The sequence below is a fragment of the Coniosporium apollinis genome (assembly GCF_000281105.1).
Source record: "Coniosporium apollinis CBS 100218 chromosome Unknown supercont1.2, whole genome shotgun sequence".
NCBI classification, from domain to species: Eukaryota; Fungi; Ascomycota; class Dothideomycetes; genus Coniosporium; species Coniosporium apollinis.
In genome coordinates this window covers 683,945-700,490 of record NW_006913264.1, presented here as the reverse complement: position 1 = coordinate 700,490, position 16,546 = coordinate 683,945, and the positions used below count along the sequence as shown (strand labels likewise).

Below are 16,546 nucleotides of genomic sequence, written 5' to 3'. Positions count from 1 at the left end.
TAGTATGCAGGTGCTGAATTCCGCGCATGACTTCTATGCGATCTCAAACTCATAATACACATAGGCCGTATACTCCTCCCCACCCATCTGCGCCGCCGCCTGTATCTCACTCGACATGGCCGAGTCGTCCTTCTTGGGCCTTCCTTGGCTGTCCCGGTTGAAGGCATTGCCGCCGAGGTAACCATACCTCGAATCGAGGTTCGCTTTTACCTTCTTCGCCAACTTCGGCGTCGTCTGTGATTCGTTGTGTCAGCCTATGCATTCGGCCGCAACGCGCCTTCCATTCAAGACGGCACGACGAGCACGTGGAAAACCGTGACTAGGGTGGGTACTCACCGATACGACACCGCAGACAAAGTTGAGCGGCAACCCATACCGCAGCACCGTCTCCACAAACACCCTCAGCGCCAGCACATGGACCCAGCACATGGCGCTCTCGCTGTATCCCGTCCGTCCCAGCCTCAACGCCTCCCCCCATATCTTCCTCTCATCCTTCTCCAGCTTCTCCACCTCCTCCCGCTCCTCCTCCTTCCCGCCCTCCTTGTACTTGTAGTCCCTCGGCGTCCACCGCTTCTCCCGACACTTGTGGATGAATTCCGCCGAGTGCTTCTTGAACGTCGTGACGGCGTAGAGCGTGAACTCGTCGTCCTTTGCTACTTCGGTCGAGGAGCGGGGCACGATCATCGGGGCCAGAGTTTCGTAGGATCGGAGATAGTCCTTCACGAGCTGGTTCGGGACGGCGATGAGGTGGGTTTCGAGGTACTCGGAGTCGCGGATTAGGAGGGACGGCTGGACGATGGAGGCGAGGGAGCGCGTGGAGAGGTTGCCGGTTTGTTTGCGCTGCGAGGCGGCCAGGTTGGTCTTCACGGAGTTGTATTGGTTGAACTTGGCCTTGACGTCGTTGCCTATGCCGGTGACTTCCTGCAAGATGCAATCATGAGCGGGAAGAGCTGCGGAGTGGGGATCAAGCTATGTACCCTTTGCAGGACGTCTATCAGCTCGGCGATTGGCTTGTCTACGCGGTATTTGACCTTGTTCCATGAAAACGACCGGAGGTACTGGTCCACGGGCTCTGCACCCAGTGGTCAGCTACTGCTGCTGCAAGACGACAAGCTCGGGCAGCTGTTACTATCGTTGATCGTCTTCTGCTGCGCTATCTTATCCTCGTCGCCCTCCAGTAAGCTCCGCAACGAGTCTGCAACCTGGTTTACCACCCCTTCACATGTCGTGTCGAGCTTCGCCAGGTCGTCCGCTTGCTGCACTAGGGCGTCGAGGGTTCCAATCTTGAAGGCTGGTATGGGGAAGGGGGATGTGGTGCCATAGTCGGTGGTTACGGCAGCTCGGAGAGCTGTGAGGGCTTCGTCTCGGTCGTTGGAGGACGATATTGAGGTTGGTAGGGACACCAGCAGATATTTGGTGCCCTTGGACATGGTGGGCGTGGCGACAGTGCTGTACTCGCCGTGTATCTATCACCGCTGTCCGTTGTAGTTTCTGGTACATGCCTATCTGAAGGCTGTCACAGCTCGCGGCGCAAGCGGGACGATGTCGGGCCTCGTTCGTCACCCCCAAACTCTCCACCAACCCCACCATGTCCCTGAACAGAGTCACTGGCAGACTCGCCAGCAGCGCCAATTGCCTGCGGATATCCAGAAACTGCCCGCAGCTGCTTTGGCCAGCGCGTAGGTCACTGTCGTCTCAGCATGTTGCGCAGCAAAGGCGCCCCGCCGCGAGGCCCACAGCACCACTCAGTCCACGTATAGCTTGCCAGCCTGTGCGGTATGCCTCCTCGAAGCCGACAGAGAGCCCAGAACCAGCGAAGACGCCTCTCTACGATCTTCACGCCCAGCATGGCGCAAAGTTCGTCCCATTCGGCGGGTACTCCATGCCCGTCCAATACAGCGACCTGAGCGTCGGAGACTCGCACAACTGGACCCGTAAGAAGGCCAGCTTGTTCGATGTCAGCCATATGTAAGCCCCAATCGACACGCCGCAGACTCCATGTGCCCCCCTCACAGTTACATACAACAAGCTGATTTCTTGACAAAGGGTCCAACATCGTTTTACCGGCCCCGGCAGCACTGGCTTCCTTTCACGAGTCACGCCCTCGTCCGTCTCGACGCTAGAAACTCATCACTCCACGCTTTCCGCGCTCCTCCACCCAGGAACCGGTGGCATCGTCGATGACACGATCATTACTCGCCTTGGCCCTGAAGCCTTTTACGTCGTCACCAACGCCGGCTGTCGCGAGAAAGATACCCGCTACCTCACGGACCAACTGACCGACTGGCACCAGAGCGGCGGCGAGAAGGTCGACTGGCAAGTCCTGAAAGGCCAAGGCCTCGTCGCGCTGCAGGGTCCCCTCGCACCAGCCATCCTGCAGGACGTCCTCTTCGAGCCCCAAGCAATCGACTTACAGAAGATGTATTTCGGCCAGTCCAAGTATCTCAAGCTTCGGCTACCCTCCGGAGAGCCTTCTGCCGAGATTCTCGCCTCCCGCGGCGGGTACACGGGCGAGGACGGGTTCGAGATCTCGATCCCCGGCCCGCAAACCACGCAGATCACGGAGCTGCTGCTCAAGTCTGCGGGCGAGGACAAGCTCCGCCTGGCGGGCCTCGGAGCGCGCGACAGTCTCAGACTGGAAGCGGGCATGTGTCTCTACGGCCATGACCTCGACGATAGCACCACGCCTGTTGAAGCGGGACTGGCGTGGATCATCGGCAAGGATCGCCGGACTGAAGGCGGGTTCCACGGCGACGAAGTGATATTGCAGCAGCTCAAGCCGAAGAAGGAAGGGGGCGGTGTCAGTCGTAGGCGTATAGGGCTGATCGTTGAAGGAGCCCCTGCAAGGGAAGGCGCGGAGATTGTAAATAAAGGAGAGAAGGTAGGGAAAGTCACGTCTGGGTGCCCGAGTCCGACGCTGAAGAAGAACATTGCGATGGGATACATCAAGCAGGGGCTGAATAAGGCTGGCACTGAGGTTGAGGTTGTCGTTAGAGGCAAGAACAGGAAGGCAACGGTCACGAAGATGCCCTTTGTGCCGAGCAAGTACTGGAAGGGTGGGGCGTCGCCTGCATGATGTCTTTGTATTACAGCTAGCTAGCTGAAAGTAGGGATCAACAGCACCGTATTTCTAACTGCGTGGCGGAGCATCGACTCGCACGCCGTCCAATTCGAGTTTGTTTAAAGAACGTGGTTCTGAGTACACCGATGTCCGCGAATAAGATTCGCAGATCTGGGGATTAGACGGTGATTTGATAAACACTCGCGTTGCTACATCGGGGCTACGTGCTTTGCTTTATTAGGGGTCGAAATGCCAAGGCTACATGAGAAAGTTTCGACAGACTTTCAAGCACAGATCACAGCCTTTCCGAAGAGTCTACAACCCAGTGACTTCGTACCCGCCATATCCATCGCCGCCCAGTGCGCGCTCGGACGACTGGCTCCAGCCTGGTTGTTTGTTCAGCCAGTCGCCGCCCAGGAACTGCCTGATGCATGTATCGGCCGGCTTCTTCTGTGGGGACTCGAATGGTACGAGCTTGTAGAAGTTCTCGTCAATGGATGTCGGATCACAGCTGCATCTGCCAGACGAGTATGGTGGACAATGGCTATGAGACAGTTTCCGAGTCAGTGTTTCTCCAAGGGGCTCAGGCTAACAATGGCTTACCGATTGATGTCGTGCTGATATCCTATGTCTCTGAAGAACCATATCTCTCTTTTGGGTACGAACATTGCCACTGCCAGCGTATGGATCGGCGCATCTCCGAACCGTTCATAGTAGAAACCGCCGCTTTTGTCGAGCCAGTCGAAATACTTCTCGTTCTGCTCGCCCCTGAAGAATCGTAGATCACCAATCTCGAAGTTGGAGAAGAACTGACAATTGTTGTAGTCACCTGAGTTCTGAGCGTCAAGCAGCCAGTCCAGGTCCGACTCCGGATGCAGCAGCTCAGGATACTTATTGATGAATGCCCTCGTGCGTGACCACAGCGACGGGAACGAGCGTGCATCATCCAGGATGTTCATGTTAAACCCATACTTCATCTTGTTGTCGCTCATGAACCGGAAGACGTCGTAGTCGATGTCGCAGTAGAAATGCACGTCCGGCTCCACTCTCCAGTAGAAATCGAACTCGAGCAACCGATTCTGATGGTAGAAGAAACCAGAGTTCCAACGACACATGTGGCGATAGCTGATCATCCAGCCTTTGCCGACGCCAATGGCGCCGAGATACTCCAGGCTGTTCATGAAGCGGCCTTCGTCGATCCAGGAGGGCATTGACCAGTGCTCTTTGGGAACAACTTCGTAGTAGCAGCGTGCGGAGGTGAGGTTTTGCGTCGCTTGCTACCGGTACGTTAGCCTCACACCAAGCCTTAAACCACAATCCGGTAACGGGACCGTGCAGCAGCTGGCTACAATGGCTCTTTACCTTGAACTCATCACTGAACGGCTCGTCATTGAAAAAGATCCATGGGTAGTTGTACTTGTGGTTCCAGTGATACTCGAGCTGGCGCATGCTCTGCACAATGCCCTCGAGCTCCGAGTTGCGCACCAAACTTATCAACGCTGCGCGTGGTCTGCTCCGGTCTCCTACCGAAGAGAAGTACCCCCGAGAGCCCACGGCATGCCTGTTGTTCCCATTCTCCTCCAACCATCGTACGGGATCAGGTGCGGCTGTGTCCGTGGGAAGGTCGGCGGGGCGGAGGATTGTGAGGCGGCGATCCGTAGGTATGCGTTTCTGGGCCCATGTTGCCGGCGCGGGTATGAACCATACGAGAAGAGCGAGAGACAGTATGGTGAGAACGGCGATCTGGCGCTTGGATGCTGCCCGTTGCATCTTGAAAGGCGGCAAGCGAGGGATAGCCAAGCGTGGAGGCGCTGGGGATGGAGCCGTCCACAGCGTGGATGATGGGGGCAACGAGTCGATTGAGGATGGCGATACTGGCAGAGATATCTCGTCGGCTACGCTATGAAGGTCGGAATGCTTCATGTTGAGATGCTGGGTGAAGGGTCGAGAAACACTAAGGGAACGATGAGCGCACGAGATAGGGCTCAATGATTAGAGATCAAGAGCTTGGTGCATTGCTGCTGCAACAAATCTAGAAGATTTCTCTATGGAAGAAAGTTGAGATGGTGTACGTGGGACTCGAGATTCGAGGTTCGGAGTTGGCGAAGAGCCTATGGAGAGCGGAATTGGCAAAAAGTCCTGCAGAGAGTTCCCTATGAATTGTTGAAGAAACACAGCGTAACTTGGACATAGCTTGAAAAGCCAGCAGCCGGTGGAGCTTCACTTCAGCAGCTGCCCTCTATAAAAGCACAATTGTTTACAAAAGGAACGCTTAGTAAAATCTAGTATCCTATGCCCATAAAGCCAGTGCCGGCCGATGCCAGGGACCAACCATAACGCCACCTGCTGAACGCCACGCTATGGTATTACATATCCATTTCCCCAATTTCCTCATCCTGCGGTTGCCCACTAATTATACCGACTAGTCTAGCGTAAGGCACAGTGATGCGCTGCAAGTCGCGATGCTTGCCTGTGACAAAGTTAGCGAGGTTATCAAGCCGTAGGCACATGGGCGGCCGGCTAAGCGGAAGGCAGATGTGACATAACATACCAAGAATCAGAACCACGTCCTTCAACAGATCTTCTCTGTTCCACCCGCATATCTCGTCTTTCGGGCTGCCGAGTCCGTCTTCGGCTCCAGCGGTCGGCTCTGCGTCGTCCTCGAAGATGTTGCCCAGCAGATTTCTCAGCAGCTCCTCGATTTTACCTCTCAAGCTCTCCGCTCCCAGTCGCTTCGCGTACATCAAGAGGTAAACTCTGAACTCTTCCCTGGCACCCAGGGTCATTGCCGCTGCCACACGATTCTCAAGGTGTGCAATTGACACGCTGGACTCGAAGCCCTCGAAGCCCTCAGCTGATAGCAGTGCCTTGATGAGGCGCTGCAAGAAGAAGGCTCTGCCTCTGAGTAAGGTGTGGTTGGTGGTGTTCCGCTCTAGTATGGGTATGATGCCTGCAGAGACGTTCTCGGGCGAGACCATATCGTTCTCGTCTGGAGGCTTGGCCTGCCCTGAGGCTGAAGTCTGGAGATTACCAACGGAGGAGTCAGTTGTGTTCCAGTACTGACTACCAACCGCCCACCAAGGCTCTGATAGCCGCTGCCATACAAACATGCTAGGCGAGTAAGCATATCCGTCTCCATTGGACATTGCCACAATGATCCGGCCTTGTGTATTCAGTCTTGCAAAGATCACGCCCGGCGCTTGCGTCAGATGAGGGCCTTGCGACGCGACAGCCGCGTCCAGAACCGGGGCTAAGGAAACTGCAGGATGAGGCGAAGAGACTGTCCTCAAGTTCCATACATGGCACATGCCAACGGCTGAGATGCACAGCAGCCACCACCCTCTGCAATCGATGATGACTGGCTGAGCTTCGACAACGAGCGCGTTGAGCAATCGCCTCCCAGCCGGCGTCCAGACATACATCGAGCCATCTTCGCATGCGGCGGCCCAGAAGTTGGTATTTCCTGTGAGAGAAAGAACAGCCTTAGGTAAGTAATCCTGCCACAGCGTCTGGCCACGCTTGGTGCACGTTATACGCGCGGGATCACGGTCCTGCGCCCGACCGGTTCGGGATGGCCCGACAGCGTTACGCGCTTCTAGCACAATAATGTCTTCGCGGGCAGCGTCGGCTCGCGGGCCAGAACCCACGTCTCCTGTGCTGGTCTGTGGAGGTTCACTTCCGTCTACAGTCCGAAGTATTACGCTTCGGACCATCGGCACGGCTAGCCTGACCTGACTCACTGATGTTGCTGGATTAATGATTGCAGGGCGCAGCACCTCGGGCGGCTCCGCTGCGCTCGGCCGGACGGCAATACTGGGAGGTATCAATCCATCTGCGCTGTTCATGACAATAGGAGCTTGGCCGTCTCGGCTTGATCCCGCAAGTCGTTTCTCTATTCTCCTTTCCTCATCGCCCTCGATTTCAGCAAACTTGCGCTTGTTACCTACTAGCAGCCCGGCCAAGCCGCCCTTAGGAAATCCATCGTAGGGCTTGGAGAGGTCTAGAATATTGTAGGGTGTGTCACTGCGAGCACCCTGAGCGGAAGCGGAAAGCAGCTGCGTTTGCGGTAGGGACGACTCCGCCAGGCCGGAGGATGCAGAGACAAGCAGGGGTTGAATGCGCTTCTTTCCATCCTTTGTGATTGTCACGCGTTGCTTCAACTTGTCTATCCGGGGATCTTGCGTTGGCTGTTGAGGCGCCGGATCACCATCAGGCACAGCTGCTGTTTGACCGTTGGTAGTGCTGACGCCGTTGGTTCTCGTTTCGCCATTAACTCCGTTTGTAGTGGCTGCTGCGCTGGTTGCTCCATCTCCCATGAGCTCTCCCATCCTGCCCTCAACACCCTTCAGCTCGTCGGCCTTGCTGCTCTCCTCGAGCAACAGCGCGGCTGTTCCTTCGATGACACCCGTCTTTCTGCCAGCGCCGAATTTTGACAGCATCCTCTCGCTTTCCTGAACCGGGGCGGGGTATCCGAGCTCCCCTGGCTCAAACATAGCTACAAGAATTTTGCCGTCCAGGCTCGTGACGAACACTTTTTCGCCGTCAGGTGACCAGGCCAAATCGGATATTGCCTTTTCGCAAAGTTCTTGCGTTATCACAAAGGGTCGGGCGTAGTTCGTGTTCCAGATGCTGAGCGCCTTGTCTTGTCCAGCGCAAGCAATGACCGTCACAGATTGCACATTTGGGAGTCCGTTCGCGGCGATTTGGGCCGCCGTCACTGGCTGCTGGTAGAACATTCTTGGTGAAAACGCGCATACTGCGGTGGGCCCTTCATGGCCTATGAGATTGATGTCGCATGCCCAGGAACCGCGGTTGATGATTGCTATTGCGCCCACCGGTCCATTGACAGCATTTGGCGCAGCGATGTGGTTTCCGTCTGGTGACCAACTACACCTTCGGAAGTAGGTGGTCAGAGGGGACTTTTCGAAGGGGGCGGACACACTCGATTCCAGCACAAAATTGTTCAGTTGGTCGTAAGCGGTGGCATTAGGCGGAGGTGAGGTGAAACGGAAAACCTTGACCGTGCGATCATCGCTTGCGGTTGCGAAGTATTTGTTTGCTGGGTCGAACGTGATACCCTTGACATGGCTCTGGTGCTGTGACAACGTCTTTAACTTTTCGAAGGTATGCCCAGACCAGACTACGATCTTGGAGTCCAAGCCTACAGACACTAGAATAGAAGAGTCGTATGACCAGCCCAAGTCTTGAACATCGTTGTCATGCCCGATCAGTCGCCGTAGGACGCGCCAGTTTTCCACGGGAGGTGGCTCGTTCGTGCCTGTAAAGCATTCAGCTGCCATCCCGATCCCCTTGTATCGTTCTCCAACATACCAAACGTCGATCCATGAGCCGGCGGATTCGGGTCCAACACGTAGACACACACGATCTTGTCGTCGGCCCCAGATGCCAGGTACTTGTTATTTCCGGAAAATCGAACCGCATGTATAGTGCCCGAGTGGTTACTTATCGCCGCGAGCTGTTTCGGCTTGGTATAGTTCGGATCGGCTGCGTTATATATCGCTTCGGTCGACCAGATGCGTACGTGGCCATCTAAAGGAAAGATTCAGCAGGACTCTTGAACAGCGCGCATTGGTGGAGGTCAGCGCAAAGCGGTTTGCAATACCTCCAGCTGCCGTAACGAGGCGGCTTCCGTCCGGCGAGACATGGCAGCTGTAGACTTCGATGTCTTTGAGTTCTCCTAAGCAGTACAGAGTTCAGTTAGCGAATGCGCCTTGGAGCATATTAACGCGACAGCTGCCAACGCAGCTCTGTGACTAACCTGGATGGTTTAGCCATTCCGGCTTGACGATATGCATGGTTGCGGAGGCTCGTTGTGTTGCTTCGTCATGCTCAGGGAGTGTGGAGAAAGTGTGTTGCGTGTTGTGTTTCCAGATGAATGAGATGTTCCACGTTGGGACGTGGTGGACGTGAGCTGACGGGAGTCGCGCGCGAAGCTCTAAGAGATGCTTGGCACAAATGTCATACGTTCAAAGTAGAACAACACTGATGTTAACAGCTACTATACATTTTGCTATATTAGACCTCCATATCTCTAGCTCTGCTACTTGGTATCGTTTCCCCCTAGAAACTCGGTGCATCATGCGTGGCCACATGTGGCTGGCCACTGCCATTCATCACCCTGGATTTGACTGTCCGACCTCCTGACCACGATACGCATGGATGCTGCCCATGAAATGTAGATGACATCCTAAAGTTCGCCCTTGGAGCACGTGCGGTTCCACAGTCCTTCAAGATTTCGCGCTTGCGACCATGGCGGATGCCGTCATGCCCACTTCCAAGCTGCTGGTTGCGGATTGATCGCAAGCCGGCTAGCAGTACGTGCTGAAGAGCGGCTGGATTTGATTTCTCCCTTACTCCTCCATTTCCGCAGCAAGTCCGTGGACCGCTTAGAGGCCCGAGGATTGCCTTGTAGCGTTGCTGATGCACTGCTCGTGCAGTTTCCATACCGTGCAGTTCATCTCTGACGTATGACCTTGGCCTTGCGCTTTTTGAACACAACTCCTACGGCCGGTGCCTCATCTTCGGCCTTGATCTTCGATTCAGCAGCAGTCGTAGGTTCTGGACCGACCAATGCTGAAATCACACCCTCCTCTGACTCTTCCTTCTTGATTCTCGGACCTGACGCGGCCTCTTCGGTCTCCTTCCTCGCCGTGCCGGCCCCCTTGAGCAACGCCTCCAGATCATCACCTGCATCTTTTGAAGCGGGATACTCTCTGAAAGTCGAACCCCACCCTTTCCTCACAACCGTCTCCCCAGCCTCCTCCGCCTCTTCCTGGCCCTCGAACTTGCGTTTTCGGACACCAGTGTTCAGCGTCTCAGGCTTGACATCCTCATCCTCTTCTTCCTTCTTCACACCCGGAAGTATCGGCCTCTCCGCAGTGACCTGCCAGTCGCCCACCATTGCCATCTCCCGCCTAAACTCCTCCGGAATGGCAACACCCATTTCCGCCAGCTGCGCAGCCTGTCTCTTCCGCTCCTCGAGCGTGGCTTGCTTGGCCGATGCGGCCGCCGGAACTGCTCCCTTGCGCTTCCATGGCGGATCGCTTGCCGCTGCGCCAGCTACCACGCCATTCAGCCGCTCGACCTCATCCTTTGCTCGCTGCTTCTCACGTTCCTCTCGCTCGTGATTTCGGTGGAGATCGCGCAGGGATCGCTGGATGTTATTCTGATGCTTTGGTGTCGCTTCGTGCTGCTGCTTTTCGAACTTTGTGTCGCGGACGTAAGTTTTGCAGAACTTGCACCAGTACTTTGGCTGAGGTGGCTGTTAGCTGGTGGTGAGGCAATTGGACAGGGCGTCGTGCTTACCGTTGATTTCCAATATTCAGACATGGCGGTGGTTTGAGCTCAGCGCATGCTGTTGGCGCTTCTCGAACTGCAAGACAGGTAGAGCGGATTATGGACAAGCTGTTGCTTCTGTAGGCTGTGGAGCGGGTGAGAGTGGCATGGCACATGCGTCGTGAACCTGGATGTTTTGGGAGCGTGCCAAGACTTGTTCCGCCACTGTATCCGTGGATCTGGAGGACGAGGTCGGTTAGCTTGATAAAGAGGCGGGCAGTTAGCGGTCACTCAATCGATTATAACAACTCAGCCACAAGAGCGGCCAGCTTCACATATAGCTTATGGATCTAAAAACATGGTTATAATCTAGCTATCTTGGGCTTTGAATAGTAGTATCTTTAAACTATGCTTAAAAACCACTACATCTTCGATACTAAAATACCTTTGTACCTTCTAAAAGGCTAAGACCATGCTCCGATTGATGGAATATATTTATTGTTCTACCACCGCATTTCTAACCGTATGGAGCCCCTAAGGAAGCTGCGGTGCCCCTCGGCGTAGGGCTGAACCGGATAAAGCCCGCGCATGCGGCTGAAGGAAAGTCAAGACTGATGTCACAAAATGTCACCGCCTACCTAGGCAACTTCGTAACAGCGAGCTTGAGAATTGCCACTTGCTCGAACTGAGCTATAGGCAACTAGGTGGCGGCTGTGTTCCAACTCCTCTGCTGCAGCGCAGCTTCTGTCAGAGGCGTACGACCCCCGTAGCTTGATCCTCAGACGCTACAGTCCGCCATCAAAAGTAGTCTCTAGAAGTTGTTTTTTAAGCTTTCCCTCGCCGCTTCAGCTTATTCTCACCTGTAGCCTCTCAAAACTTCATTCAAGATGGCCCACCGCCAGAACGCCCCTTTCATCCCTCAGAATCCTCAGGAAATCCAAGAGCTGGTCCAAGCCCTCGAGTCACATAAGTCAAAAGGCAAAGGCAGAGGCGGCTTCTCTGTCAAGAAAGCTACGTTCACGCTGCCGTCTGGCCGCACTGTCGACTCCTGGCGCATGCTTGATTGGGACTACAAGAAACCGAATCTTCCCACGTACGCTCGAGGTCTCTTCACGTATGTCAACCAGGACGGCAAATACGAAATCGCCGTTCGAGGCTACGACAAGTTCTTCAACCATGGCGAGGTGAGGAAGACCGAATGGCCGAATGTCGAGAAGAACACGAGGGGTCCTTACGAGCTGAGCGTGAAAGAGAATGGCTGCATCATATTCATCGCCGGCTTGGATGACGGTACATTGCTCGTATGCAGCAAGCATTCCACCGGACCACGAGAGGATGCAGATCAGAGCCATGCCATAGCAGGAGAACGGTGGATCGACAAGCAGCTGAAGGCAATCGGAAGAACCCGAGAAGACCTGGCTAGGAAGCTGCGGAAGATGAATGCGACAGCCGTTGCAGAACTATGCGATGACGCGTTCGAGGAGCATGTGCTAGCCTACAACCCTGAGTCTGCTGGGCTTTACCTACACGGCATCAACCTGAATCTACCGGAGTTTGTCACTTATCCGCACCACATCCTCGACCGGTTCGCGACAGAGTGGGGTTTCAAAAAGACAATGTACGTCATGGAAGATGACATCCGCCAGGTCAAGAGCTTCCTGGACAAGGTCGCCGAGACTGGCGCGTATGCTGGTCGTGAAACAGAGGGCTTCGTCATCCGATGCCAGTCTCGCAACACTCCCGACAGCCCATGGGAAGACTGGTTCTTCAAATACAAGTTCGAGGAACCGTATTTGATGTACCGTCAATGGCGTGAGTGTACGAAAGCTATCATCGCGGGCAGGCCGCCCAAGTATAAGAAGCACAAGAAGATTACCGAGGAGTATCTGCAGTACGCACGCAAACGCCTCGCGCGCGACCCCCAGCTTGGGAAGGCGTACAACCAAAACCACGGTATTATCAAGCTCAGAGATGACTTCCTACAAGAACGTGGTCTCAAAGGCTCCGACATCATTCGGCAGGAGATTGAAAGTGGCGAAGGCGGATCTACTGATGTCAAGAAGAATGTAGTCCTGGTGCCTGTCGCAACAATAGGCTGCGGCAAGACCACCCTTGCCATAGCATTGGCCAAGTTGTTTGACTGGGGTCACTTTCAGAATGATAATGTTCAGGGCAAAGGGAGGCGCCCGCAGAGGTTTGTAGACGCTGTCTGCAAAGAACTGGGCAGCCATCCAGTGGTCATAGCTGATAGAAACAACCACCAACGGCGTGAGAGGGAGCAGCTAATCAAGGATGTATCCCAGCTCATTCCCGAGGCACGCTTTGTGGCACTGCATTACGTCCATGACCGCAGCAATTACGATCAGATCAGGAAAGCCTTGCGAGAACGCGTCCTCAACCGCGGTGACAACCATCAAACCATCCAGGCGGTCACCAAGGGCGCAGACGAGGTCATTTCCATCATGGAGGGATTCTTAGAACGTTTCGAGCCTGTATATCCAGACAGTCCGCCAGACGATGCTTTCGACCTCGTCATCAACCTAGACCCCACCGCATCTTCACGGGAGAACCTTGAGAACGTTGTTTCGCAGCTGAACTCCGAATATCCCAAGCTCTTTAACAAACTTCCTACTGGTGACGAGCTTGACGCTGCAATCGAAGCAGCACTAAGCGACTACAAGCCAGACATCAAGCACGATTTGAGTTTCAAGAAGAACGATCATAAAGGCGGCGTTCAAAAGCGCCCTTCATCTCAGCCTCATGCCAACGGAAGAGATGCAGCTCCGAGGCAACCCAAACTTGAGTACTTCGCCATCCGCCTTCCCTCTCAACGCATCAGCGCCATCCTTGACGCCATCTTCAGAGACCAGGATCCCGAAACCGCCAAGTTCTACCGTCATCTTCAGCACTCTCGCCGCATCCAGCCTGAGTTCCATGTCACACTTATTCACCGCGCTTCCTCCAACGATCATGCTGACCTTTGGTCACGGCTCACCGATCTTCACACTCGTACGATCGAGTCGGCCAAGAGTAAGGAGAACGGCTCAACCAACGCCTCGTCCCAGCCTTCGGAGCCGGAGCTTGGCAAGTGCAAAGTCCAGCTTGAGCGGTTGGTGTGGGATGAGCGTGTCATGTGTTTTGTGGTTAGGCTGCTGCAGGACGAGTATGAGACGGTCAATCCGGTCGCGCACATTACCGTCGGCACTGCCAGCCCTGACATCAAGCCGAAGGAGAGCAACAGTCTGTTGCAGAAGTGGTTGAGCGAGGGAAGCAACGAGGAGAACCGGATCAAAGAGATCATGGTCCGTGGGCACATGGTGCTTGACGGGAGTGTCAGGGGTGTCGTGCAGAAGTTCTAGGCTTGGGGGGATCGAGAAAGGAGGACGTCTACCAAAAGTGCATGATTAGCGGCTCGGTATTGCTGCCGATGGCATGAATTTACAAGAAGGCATGAGCTCAGTCGGCGACGTGGCTCCCATAGAACTGGGGACAAGTTATGATGTATGAGGTATGGATACTGGGCTTTGGACATTTTACGGCGTTGTGTGATAGCTTCACTGCTTCGACACTCGAAGAAGCAGCAGCCGGTCAACATCTCGGATTACCTTAGCAGGATGCGCGTCTAGCTTAGACTACCAAGGTGCGCGTGGTTCATCAAAGACGCCAATGATAACGGAAAGCTAAAATTAAGTGACGGGAGGGAGGAACCGTGGACCAGGAGCCGTTGTTTCGGGAGTGGCACAACCTCCCTGTGCAGATCTCCCCGTCACCAAAAGTATCGATGTACCAGAACTACAAGGCAAACGCATATGCATAAACTTCATGCTTACCGCAAGCATCTTTAATCCACAGCGTTAATCATGGCGCCACCGTAAGACATTAACCGCCCATCCCGCCGCCCCAAGTCCCCCCAACTCCGCTCACGCACTCAGACCGCGCACCAAATCCCTCCCACCCCCCGCCTTCAAAGCCTTCTTCCCCAAGCAAAAAACAACCGTCTACAGCGACATCCCGCCCGCGCGGCCCAGCGCACCTCACAACATCCGCACGCTCGCATGGAATCCGCTTGGCACGCTCGTCGCGACCGGCGCTGGCGACCGCACGCTGCGCATATGGAATCCGGAGAAGAACCAGGTTAAGAATAGTACAGAGCTACGGGGCCATGCGGGCGCTGTTGAGAGAGTCGCGTGGAACCCGGTCATGGAGGCTGAGCTGGCGAGTGTGGGGAGTGATGGGATAGTCAGGTTTTGGGACGTCAGGCAGAGGAGTGAGATTGGGAGGGTTGATGTTAGGGGGGAGGGTTTTACGCTGGCGTGGAAACCGGATGGGTCGGAGTTGGTTGTTGGAAAGAAGGTACGCGGGGAGGTTCTTCATGTTGTCGCACCTGGCCGGCGCAAGTGGGTCTCATCGCACTGGGTCGTCCTGCGCCGGGGCATCTCGTCTTCGTTTCAGCATCATACTAACTTTCTCGCCAGGACGACACGCTCCTCTGCCTCGATCGCGCCACCCTCTCCATCATCTCGACCCACCGCCAATCCCTGCAAACAAACCAGACCTTCTTCGGCTGGGCGGGCCAACACCTCTTCCTCACAACCGGCGACGGCACCGTCAAAATCGCGCGCTACCCTCCCCCCGCCCCCGACACCAACTTCCCCACCATCCACACCCTCAACGGCCATACCTCCTCCTGCTACTGCATCGACATCTCGCCCGCGGGCACCTACGTCGCCGTCGGCGGCTCCGACGCGCTGATCTCGCTCTGGGACACCACGGACTGGGTATGCCAGCGCACCCTGACGAGCATCCAGGGGCCGGTGCGCTCGGTCAGCTTCTCGTTTGATGGCAGCTATGTTGTTGGTGGCACGGATGAGGGGAGTGCGGGGCTCGAGATTGCGCATACGGAGAGCGGGGAGGCGGTGTGGAGGATTGAGGAGAGGAGCCCGACGCCGTGCGTGCAATGGCATCCGAGCAGGTATGCGCTGGCGTATAGTGTTGATTCGGTAGGGCTGAAGATCGTGGGGGGGTTGGGTGGGGTGTGAGGGTGGGATGTTATGTTCGTATTGGTGAAGAGGTGGATGCTATCTTGTTGGCGGTTTTTGTGACTCGTCTTCTGGTGGGGACTTTATCACCTACTCGATTTTCGCCTTCCAGCCGGCTAACGGTGGTGCGAGCATTCAATGTATTGGGGTGGCGTGGTGCATTGTTTTGCTGGGAATGCGACTGGATGCCCGGCCGCAGAATTCGCGTGTTGGACTCGTATGGACCTCCATTATTACGCCCTCCACTGGGTGAGGGCTTTATACTGAGGCATGGAGGCTAGCTGTATGCCAAAGCAACCTCCTCTTGCCTCCTAGCTCTTACTTCAATCACAAATCTCAATACAAGAGAATTCAACCTCCGCAAACGATGTTATATTGAGGCTACCAGGCTACGTACCTACTACAACAAGGCCGCTAAGGCGACTTCGATTGCGGACGATGTGAGGCATTGTCCGGCTTGAAAAGGGCACTAGCAGCGATAAATGTAATCGTAAACATCAAAGATGGTCATTGAGGCGCATAACAAGGCTCTGTAAAACTTAATCTATGGAGTTCGAGGCTTTAGTAAGTCGTAGTAGCCTCATCGTTATTAGACTGCTGGATAGATACATTTAGGCATCAACATCGTCAACCCAACTCTTAGTGATACGGATCCCATTATGACGAGCATCGCGGTATTCCGACTGTAGAATCGAGGTCCAGACGCGTACCTCTTACCTAGGGAGCCGTGCCAGGCACCCCGGGCAATATTTCTCTGGTTCTAAAAGCTTGCCATCCTTAGCCCATCCCCTCCCCTCCCCTCCCTTCCCTCAGGCGTCCACGTTCCTTGACCCGCTTGAATGATTGGATTCGGTCTGTATATCATTGACAGCACGAATCTCAGCTACTGCATCCTGCCGACTCGAAACCCCTTGCCGCTGGAGGGTTATGCAGCTGGAACCGTAAACACTCAAGGGTGATTGTACGTCGGGTACCGAAAGACTCAGCAACGGTCAACAGGAGGTCCACCTTGGCGGCGTGGAAGAGCCGGGCCGCTGGTCACAAACCGGAGATCAACAGGGGCTCCAGCCTTTCTTGCTTCCAGGCTTGGTGCCTTGGTGGTGGGCGCTGGCTGCAGCTGCCCTGCTCGCCGGAATGCGACTGCCCTAGA

General features: G+C 55.2%; 7 protein-coding genes across 7 annotated transcripts; 3 read left to right on the top strand and 4 right to left on the bottom strand.

Moving 5' to 3' along the window:
• Positions 1 to 33: 33 nt before the first annotated feature.
• On the bottom strand, positions 34 to 1,430 carry W97_00616 (V-type H+-transporting ATPase subunit C; the record flags this gene model as incomplete). Its single annotated transcript, XM_007778529.1, has 4 exons — positions 34 to 234; positions 337 to 921; positions 978 to 1,072; positions 1,130 to 1,430. 4 exons carry the CDS (start codon positions 1,428 to 1,430, stop codon positions 34 to 36), a joined length of 1,182 nt encoding a protein of 393 aa, XP_007776719.1.
• A 158-nt stretch (positions 1,431 to 1,588) lies between these two features.
• W97_00615 (glycine cleavage system T protein) lies at positions 1,589 to 3,076 on the top strand (the record flags this gene model as incomplete). The annotated part of the gene is made up of 2 exons (XM_007778528.1): positions 1,589 to 1,968; positions 2,047 to 3,076. The coding sequence occupies 2 exons, from the start codon at positions 1,589 to 1,591 to the stop codon at positions 3,074 to 3,076; spliced, it is 1,410 nt and encodes a 469-aa protein (XP_007776718.1).
• A 300-nt stretch (positions 3,077 to 3,376) lies between these two features.
• Positions 3,377 to 4,831, bottom strand: W97_00614 (uncharacterized protein; the record flags this gene model as incomplete). The annotated part of the gene is made up of 3 exons (XM_007778527.1): positions 3,377 to 3,605; positions 3,665 to 4,338; positions 4,424 to 4,831. The coding sequence occupies 3 exons, from the start codon at positions 4,829 to 4,831 to the stop codon at positions 3,377 to 3,379; spliced, it is 1,311 nt and encodes a 436-aa protein (XP_007776717.1).
• A 596-nt stretch (positions 4,832 to 5,427) lies between these two features.
• Positions 5,428 to 8,877, bottom strand: W97_00613 (protein HIR1; the record flags this gene model as incomplete). The annotated part of the gene is made up of 5 exons (XM_007778526.1): positions 5,428 to 5,531; positions 5,613 to 8,339; positions 8,393 to 8,611; positions 8,685 to 8,759; positions 8,841 to 8,877. The coding sequence occupies 5 exons, from the start codon at positions 8,875 to 8,877 to the stop codon at positions 5,428 to 5,430; spliced, it is 3,162 nt and encodes a 1,053-aa protein (XP_007776716.1).
• A 659-nt stretch (positions 8,878 to 9,536) lies between these two features.
• W97_00612 (uncharacterized protein) lies at positions 9,537 to 10,411 on the bottom strand (the record flags this gene model as incomplete). Its single annotated transcript, XM_007778525.1, has 2 exons — positions 9,537 to 10,334; positions 10,388 to 10,411. 2 exons carry the CDS (start codon positions 10,409 to 10,411, stop codon positions 9,537 to 9,539), a joined length of 822 nt encoding a protein of 273 aa, XP_007776715.1.
• Positions 10,412 to 11,244: 833 nt separating this feature from the next.
• On the top strand, positions 11,245 to 13,716 carry W97_00611 (uncharacterized protein; the record flags this gene model as incomplete). The annotated part of the gene is made up of 1 exon (XM_007778524.1): positions 11,245 to 13,716. One exon carries the CDS (start codon positions 11,245 to 11,247, stop codon positions 13,714 to 13,716), a length of 2,472 nt encoding a protein of 823 aa, XP_007776714.1.
• A 501-nt stretch (positions 13,717 to 14,217) lies between these two features.
• Positions 14,218 to 15,396, top strand: W97_00610 (uncharacterized protein; the record flags this gene model as incomplete). The annotated part of the gene is made up of 3 exons (XM_007778523.1): positions 14,218 to 14,228; positions 14,290 to 14,710; positions 14,833 to 15,396. 3 exons carry the CDS (start codon positions 14,218 to 14,220, stop codon positions 15,394 to 15,396), a joined length of 996 nt encoding a protein of 331 aa, XP_007776713.1.
• Between the last annotated feature and the right edge of the window lie 1,150 nt (positions 15,397 to 16,546).